An 8,877-nucleotide genomic window follows, 5' to 3' on the forward strand; every position below is an offset into this window, starting at 1 on the left:
TTTTTTGGTACAGGGTCTCACTATGCAGCTCAGACTTATAATGATCCTCCTGTTTTCAGCCTCCCAGCACTGGGATTACAGGCATGTGCCAACCAGGCCCAGACTCGGTCACCAGTTCACTGCGCTCCTAGGTGGTCCCGGCGCAGCATGCAGGACCAGGGATCAAACCCTGGTCCCTGTGCTGGCCTGAGCAGGCACCTAGTCCTCTAAGCTATCTCGCCAGCCCTAAACTTATTTTATTTTATGTTTCATTTGTGAACCTGGCATGATTTCTGAGGCTTGAGATTCTGGTATGGGTCGGAGTTGCCACCACATACTTGAGTGTCCAGCTCTCACCATGGCACCCGCCTGCCGCCCGCCCTGTAGTAAACCCTCGCCGCCCTTGGCTTGGTGATAGCCAGTCCTTTTACCCTTGCTCTGTGATTCTGACGTGTAAAACTCCATTTGAAAGCCAACATTTGGCAAATCTAGGTATGAAATAAAACCCAATGATAAGAAAACCAGGGCTGATTTCCGGATCTCCCCTTGTTCTCCATATCCACTGTAGGTGCCTTTCCTCAGCAGAAAAAGATGTCATTGAAGAGACTGTCTGCGTGACTGTGCTTAAGCTTTGGCAAGCAGTGTGCCGTGAGAACGGTAAGTTCACGTTGTGACTGCTAAGCCCCAGTTGTGAACTAAGGGTGCTTGAGCTGCGTGGTGGGTGCACTTGGTCCCCACCATCTTTCTCTTCTCTTCTTCTCCTTCTCCTTCTCTTTCTCCTTCTTCTTCCTCTCTCTTTCTCCTCTCTCCATCTTTCTCACCCTGCTCTTCTTTCTGTCTCCCTCATCTTTTTCTTCTCTCCCTCTCTTATTCTCTTCTCTCTGCCCCTCTCTCTTCTCTCCCACCTTCTCTTCTCTCTCCTTCTCTTTTCTCTTCCTCTCTCTTCTCCTCACTTCTCTTTCTTCTCTCTTTCCTTTGCTCTCCCTGTCTCTCTTCTCTCCTCTCCTCTCTCTTTCTCTCTCCTCTCTCCCTCTCTGTCTCCCTTTCCACTCTCCTTTCTCTCTTCTCTCTCCTCTATCTCTGTCCTCCCTCCAAAAATCACATGGATCCAAACAAGGTCTACAGTGCAGTCATTTCTCTGCCTGGGCCTTAGGTGACTGGAGAGCTTGCAGAGATTGTAGACAGGTGGCTTCAGGGTGACAAGTGGTCCTTCACGGTGTCTGCTCATGCGCTATTAATGAGGGGGGGTTTGCCCACTTAGCCCCTGCAGCCATTTTTGGAGATTACAGGCTCATTTTTTATCTGCCTACAAATCTTTGTGCTGATCACAGTACCCATTGGAGTTGTAGGATTGTCAGCCAGCCAGTATTTTCAGACCCTGATTGTCGTCTGATATTAATGCAGCAGAATGCTGCTGGGAGTTTTATTTTCCATGTCAACTCTTAAATTTTTTCATGGTAGCATCTTCTACCATGATCTTAAGAGTTCATTAAGCTCTTGAATAATCTCTCTTGATCATCTTGGTGACTTCAGTGTAAATAAAGATTTATATGTTTCTCTCATTTTTAAAGTGTGTTTCACAGAAAACAGACAACCTTAAAAATACAGATAATGATAGGTGTGTGTCCTTTCCATGGTGCTAACTGCAGGCCAGTGGCAGAGCCTGCAAGAGCAGTTTATAAACTAGAAAATGCTAAGTAGAACACAGTTGTACTTGGGAGAAGCAAAAATTCAAGAAAATAAACTCTAGCAAACTAGACAAGCAGCAGGCGTATTTCCTGAAGGGCACCTGCACAGAAGAATCGACGGGGCACCTCGCTCTTCTCAGTTGGACCCATGTGGCTCAGGCTGTGCGCACAAGGCTCCCTGCAGAAGGGAGGAGGACAGGACTTGACACTGGCCTCTTCGCTCCTTGTGAACCTGCCAGTCACCCCCTGGCTTTGCTCCTGTGCAGTTTGGGTTACATATTTTGAAACATGTGCAAAACATGGTCAGATGTTACCTAGGATATACATCTGTATCTCAGGCCCATGAGATTGTAATAGATCTAGTTCAGTGAATACAAAGCAGCTTTTAAAGAGGACAATGGGGCTGCTGGGGAGATAGCTTAACAGTCTTAAGCGCCTGCCTGGCCAGCACAAGGACCTGGGTTTAATCCCTGATCCTGCATGCCACGTTGGCCTGGGAACTCCAGGTGCACTGTGCCAGGCACACGCCTATAATGCCAGGGATGGCAAGGCTGAGATAGGAGGATCATTATGAGCCTGAGCTGTGTAGTTAGACCCTGTATCCAATAAAATAAAGTTGATGATGTATTGATGAATGGAAGAGAGAAGCCAATTACAGAGTAGGATGCATAGTCTTTTTAATGTTATTCTTTTAGTGGGGTGAATAAGACAACTCCCTGGGGAATGGCCCTCCCTACAGGGACACCAGAGGAGGACTTCCACTTTCATCTTGCTGCCATACAGCAGGCTACCTTGGCGGGAGACTTATGCCTTAATTCTTCGGGGCTGGAAGAGCTGAGGTCTGTTTCCTCTGCTTGACCACCCTGCGGTGTGTAGATGAGGAGCAAGCCCAGACTAATGAGGCCCGGGTGACGGGTCCCTTCCGCCAAGATCTGGCTGGAGCCGCCTGATTTCACAGCTCGGTCTTGGCTCAGTGTCATCCTCCCTCCTGTGTCCCTGCCTGCTCTCAAGCACCCATTCAGACGCAGGTGAAAAAGGGTAAATCCTGTGCTGCCATCCTGGAAATGGCTCATAGTTTAGGAAGGAGGACACGGCTTATTAGCGAATGTTCTCAGTGACACTCTAGTTTCCTAGAAAAAACCTTGGATGATCACACTGGCCGTGATATGAGGACTGGTTTTCTAGCGATGCAATACAATTAAGTTTTGCTCCCGTCTCCAGACAATAATCATAACATTATAGTCAGGCTGCACGTTCCAGTCCCGGCCTAGCGCAGTCACGTACTGACTTTTGAGTCCTCCTGCCAAGTCTAGTGGGTGGGCTATCATTCCCATTTTACTATGAGCAAACCGAGGGGCCCAGGAGCAGGGGTAATGACCTGGCAAAGCCACACCCCACTCAGTCAGACCCAGCAGTCTGGCTCCAGGACCCTGCTTGTACATGCTTGCTTCTCAAGCAAATGGAGAAGAGTTGGTTTCTCATTAGGATAGTTGGAGACAGAAGTGGCTGAATTATTGTGATAAGCTGCACAAGGCAGGTGACAACTGTTTTGCAGAGGAAAACCAGCGTCTGCTTGTTCTACACCCTGACATGGCCAGGCTACTGCCCTCCCTCTTGGCCTGTAAAGCCATGGCCATCCGGCAGCAGAGCCTCACCCTACTGCTGCAGCTCACCCAGACCGGGCATGGACGGAGCCTGATCTTCAGCCACCTTGACATGACCCGGTAAGCATCTGCGGGAAGGGCATTTCTCGCAGTGTCTTGGGTCATCAATTAGTAGGCAGTTTCTGACTGGCCGGTCTCCCTTGTCCTGTTTCTGATGTATGGGCTACTATCAGACTTTATGAAGGATCAAGAACAGACGGAATCTTGCAAGAGGTGAACCTCCAGGTGCCATAGGTGGCTTCATTTCTGCACAGCTGGCATGTGTTCAGCTTGCAGATGCTGCAGACAGGGGCTGGGCAGCATTTCTATACCCAGATGTGGAACCCAGCCTTGACATGGATCACTCGCTTCCATGCTTTCAACCTTAGGCCTGACTGCATCCTATTTCTGCTCTTTTGTTTCCTCTTCTATTCCTGCTTAAAGTAATGCTGTCTGATTTTGCATCTCTTGAAACCCTTTCTGCAACAAGGTAGAGTGTAAGTTAATAAATAAATGCTATTGTGTGGAGACCTTTCCAAGGCTGACACGTTCAAGGAATAAGATGCTTCTTTCTCTGAGGGAAACTGCTAAGAAATTATCCAGATCATGATGACTCTACCCATTCCTTTTCAGTTTTTGTATACTTCCTTTTTTTTAGTTTACTGATTTATTTTATTAATTTCAACTTTATTTCTCTTCCCATTTCAGATTGGCCCATCTCCCTCGTCATGTCTCTCAAAACTTGAGCATAATGAACTTGCCATTTTTAAGATCAGAAAAGTTGCTGGTAGTTCAACTTAGCAGGATAGTAGTAATCATTGCAGCCTGCTTTATAAATATTTCATATGCATCCTGCAAGCAGTTTTCCTCACTGAACTTTGTTTTATCTCCCCTCGTCTTGTGGAGTAGGCAAGGCCACTGTTGTCGTTCCACTTCGTGGATGAGACAGCAGAAGCCACAGCAGATAAGGAGGAAGCCTCACCCAGCTGTGCCCCGGGTGTGTGTTCCCTAAGAACGGGAGAAGGAGCCACACCTGCAGGCCTGTAGGATCTTTCTTAGGTTAAGTTGAGCCCTCCTACTTGGTAATCATGGTGTTGGCTAGAGGACAATCGCTGTGACCACATACCTGAGAAAATCTCCTCAGATAAAGGCTGGTTTTGGCTCATGGCCTCCGAGCATATAGTGCGTGGTGGGCTGGCTCCACTGAGGTGGGCCTGTGGCAAGGCGGAAACATGGCAGTGGGCTGTGGCAGGGGAGAGCTGCGACTCCTGCAGAGAGGAACAAGAGAGGGGGAGAGAGCCAGAGAGGGACAAGGACTTGTGACAGGGTACGCTCTTCAAGGCACAGCCCACTGACTCCTTCCTCGAACTGGGCCTTATCCCATAATACCTTACTCAGCTATGAACTCGCCAGTCAATTAACTAACTGATGAGAGGGGTGGCACCCTCACAGTTTTGCCACCTCTCTGTCTCACCTCTGAACATTGCAGCATTGGGGATCAAGCCCCCAAAACATGAGCCTTTGGGACTACTTGATGTTTATGCCATAACAAGTGAGGAAATTCAGTGTGTGCTAAAACAGAGTGGTCACTGGCCTCCCTGTGGCCAACTTTGTCTCTCCACGATGCCTGACCCCGGTGCCAGCATCTCCCCACAGAAGCCTTGGCAACCTGCCGAACCTCAGGTTATTATTGGAGGAGTTAAATCCCAGAAAAGCGCATCATTTTCCTAATGACTCTAGTCATTTCCTCGGTTCCTTCATCAGGTAGGGCTTTCTAATTGGACTTTTGTCTCTCTGAGTAAATGTAGCTGTAGTTATCATAAGTGTTTCCCCCCAAGCTAGCTTTGGAGTGCTTGAGCTTCAGTTTGAAGTTTTGCAGGGTCTTGAAGAATGGTGTTTATGATCACAACCTGTAGCCCTGCCTACTCTCTCTGGACAGTCAGAGAAGTCTCGGCTTATTCCTTTTATGCCCACTCGTCTTGCTGATGTCCACCTCCAATTAAACTGGAAGCAGAAGTAATGGATTCTGTGTAATGAAATGAGGTGGTTTGAAGCAGAACAGGGCAGCATCCAGTCCATACCCTTTCTATTCAGTTGATTGACACAGCGTAGATATAGGTTGTGATCACTCTCCTCGTGGGGATTTGTGTCTGTACATGGCATATTTTGCTTCCTCCTTTTTCCATATTCCCTTTCCTCCCTTCAACCTTTCTTGTCCTCCTTATTTACAAAGCTTTGTTTGCATTCTTGTCTTTTCTTTTGCCATTCTTTTCTTTTCCCCTCCCCCTCCCTAGTTCCCTTTCCCTTTGAATAATTTCTTCCTATTACCCAATATTTATTATACCTTCTGATTCTTATTTATACTTTCAGTTTCTCACACCAGGGAGAGTGCAATATTTGCACATGTGTCCTATTTATTTCACTTAAGAATATGGTCTCGTAGTGAGACCTATAGACCCTGTACTACATACATTTTTTAAAAAGATTGAAAAAAAGAATATGGTCTCAAAGTCCATCCATTTTGCTATACATGTGTCTAGTTCATCCTTTATGGTCGAATAGTATTCCATTGTGTAAAGAGAAAATAGGTAGAACCCTTGGAGAGATAAGTGTAGGCAAAGACAAAAACCCTGACTACATGGGAAGTACTACAGAAAATCAGAAATGTGATCGCATTTTACTAAAAAGCCCCTAATCCGACAGAGGCATGATGACCACATTCCTCCCAAAATGTTCCCCTCATACGAGAGGTTGAAGGGATGATTTGTGCTCACAAGAACAAGCCAAGGACAAGCATCACTTTTTAGAAAGCACTTGGTTTTTAGATTGTGGACATCCCAAATTTAAGACTTTTGCATGTCTCTTGCTATTTATATGACCTAGTACTGCTCTGTAGTGCTGATGGGCTCAGTGTCTCATGGTTTAAGAGGGATGGTGTATTGATGTCATTAAAATTTGAATTGTTGACCCAATGGACCTTAAGCAGGATAGAGCCTGGCTTGATTTTCTCGCACAACAAGAAAAAACTAAACATAATAGGTCATGGATCAAAGATGTCAAGGTCAAGGTCTTGGTCCTTCTCCTCCCCTTTCTTTCCTGTGGTTGCACGCTCCCCCTTGCTGCAGCACCAGGCTGCATATGTCTCTTGAAGATAGCTCAGCACTAGTGGGTCCATCCTTTCTTCATTAAGAAAAGCAGCTCAATATGTCTCTTTGAAAAGAATTGTGTCACCTACCATCTTTTGTGGGGAGAATAGTCCCAACTTCTATAGCGGAGTTGGGCAGAATAGAAAGGAGTAGCGATGTCTCTGTGTTTAGCCAGAACACAGTCTGGCACAGCACGAAAAACTTATAGCATCATGCTTGCCACTGGGACTCCACAGCATTTTATCATCCTTTTCTTTTTTCAGGGTCCTAGCCTCAGGCAGGAATATATTTATTGGTGACCTGAAGCCATTTTCTGACTTGTAGTCCATACACAGGGACAGGTGCTTGTCATACTCCACACACAGGGATGGCCTAAGATCTACCTCTGAGCAAGATAGAAAAGGACACACCATCCATCCTCTTTAGGACAGTCTTCAGTAGTGTGCATAGGATGAGTATTTTGTCGCATTCTGAAGAGCCTGCTTGCTTCTGTCCACTAGGACAAAGCTGAGATGATCTCGGACCATGGGCTCATTCTCTGTGCTGTTCAGGTCCCCTAGCATTCACTTCAAGACCAAGAAAATAGACTGTAGAACAAATTATTTCTGATGTTAAGGACACAGAAGTACATTCCTGAGACAGTCAGGGATTTGCAGAAGCTTGGGATTTCGTGAGCTGTAGAGACCTTTTAGCCAGCTTGCCCCACGCAGACGGGCCCTCTGCATACCCTAGCACAACCTGTGCCTCTCTAGAGAGGGTCCAGGGTTGTCCTTATGTTGGACTTTGTTTGCTTAGGGATGCACACTAAACCAACCCACAGGCTGAGGGGTCTTCCTCCAGCTAGGGAGGATGTGGAACTACACCCACGGTGGCCCGTCTACATCTGGAGCAGTACCAATTAATAGAAGTCATCTCCATACACTAAACACAGCCTGCCCGCCCCACAACATTCTGGCCAAAGAGTTGAAGACCTATTGGATGCAACACATCCTTCCATTTCCCAGGGTTTTAGGGTCCTATACACGAGCATTTTCCAGGTTAAACATCCTGGTTATTTTGACCATTCTTCAGGTGATTTATATTCTAGGCCTCTCCAGTGCTGTAGAAGTGGCCGTCCAATGCCACATTCTCAAGTGACCAGTCCACTGTGCTCTTTTGGGTCTCTCACTTCACTGCCCTGTGGCATTTGGTTCTCCTGACCACCACCCTTCTTGGAACTGTAGCTGCGACGCCTATGTGGAGTGTCGGTCCTCCTCCTCTATCCTGGCCTTTTCCTCCCGATTCCTTTACCAGCCCTCTGATTTCTGCTGCCTGTGTCCCAATCAGAAATTCTGGGATCTCACCCTTAGCCCTCTTCTCATCTGTGGGTTTAACAGACACGAGTCTGGGTCCCTCTCTTGGGTGACGGACATCTCTATCTCAACATCCGCAAATAGCATAAACTAAGAAATGTAGTGGTTCTTCCAGTCAGGTCTCTAACTGAATTTCCTGTCCTTGCAGAGGAAGATTGCTTATGCCAGATCCTTGAGGTGACCTTGATCACCCCTTAGCACCCCCACGGGATAGGAAGTTGTCAGTCCTTGTTCCTTAGCAGTGCCTGGATCATTTCCTTCAGTTCTCCTCCTCCATCTCTAGTTAATTCTTCTTAGTTTTTGAGAGCCTTGGTATAGTACCTCTTATTATGCCACTGCAATTCGTCCCTTAACCTTTGTTGTCTGGACAATGACAGTACTCCCATGGTTGGATTCCTCCTGTCCTGCACACAATAATCTATTCTCCACTGGGGCAAAGATTTTTCTAAAATGCACATCTACCCTGTTATTTCTCTACTTAAAATGCTGAAATGACTCAATTGTCCTGACGGTATTTCTCCAGTTCGTGCAACACAGTATAGTCACCCAAGAATGTGGTTAAAATGCAGCCTCCTACCTAGTCAACACTGACAGCAACCTAGAAACCCATTCCCGCCTCCACCACCCCCACACAGCATTGACCAACTACAGTTTGAAGAACACAGACCTGTAGGGCTACTGGCAGGCAGTAGAAGGCCCGCTTTGACCTGGGTCCCGCTCTCACCCTTGCCTTGCCCCTGTCCTCCCTCACCCTAAGAACTGACTAGATGGAGCTGCCAGCCGTCCCCAAAGATGTCTCATGCACTGAGCACGCCTCAGGGGTTCTATCTGATGTGCTTTTTCCTGTGCCCTCACTGCTGTGCAGGCCCCTAGAGCCAGGACTTCGGTTTGTTTGATATTGGTTGCCCTAGAATTACCATATTGCCTGCTACACAGTCAGTGCTCATTTATTGTTATCAGCTAAACAAATGAGTGGCCCTCCCGCCGAGTAGGAATTTCTGCCGACTTCCGGGAACCCCCAGACCCAGTCCTAGCCCAGGTCCGGTGAGTGTGTGGAGAGCTTCCTGCT

At 47.2% G+C, this 8,877-nt stretch overlaps 1 protein-coding gene across 7 annotated transcripts in view; it reads left to right on the plus strand.

The window, feature by feature from the left end:
- Positions 1-8,877, plus strand: part of Ttc12 (tetratricopeptide repeat domain 12) — a 72,933-nt gene that overhangs the window by 39,884 nt on the left and 24,172 nt on the right. For all 7 annotated transcript variants that reach the window (XM_023706617.1, XM_023706613.1, XM_023706614.1 and 4 more), the window contains exons 12-13: positions 548-636; positions 3,223-3,391. In XM_023706617.1, coding sequence (XP_023562385.1) covers positions 548-636; positions 3,223-3,391 — 258 coding nt within the window. The remainder of the gene's footprint in view (positions 1-547; positions 637-3,222; positions 3,392-8,877) is intronic.

The sequence above is a fragment of the Octodon degus genome, unplaced genomic scaffold, assembly GCF_000260255.1.
Source record: "Octodon degus isolate 3935 unplaced genomic scaffold, OctDeg1.0 scaffold00266, whole genome shotgun sequence".
NCBI lineage: Eukaryota > Metazoa > Chordata > Mammalia > Rodentia > Octodontidae > Octodon > Octodon degus.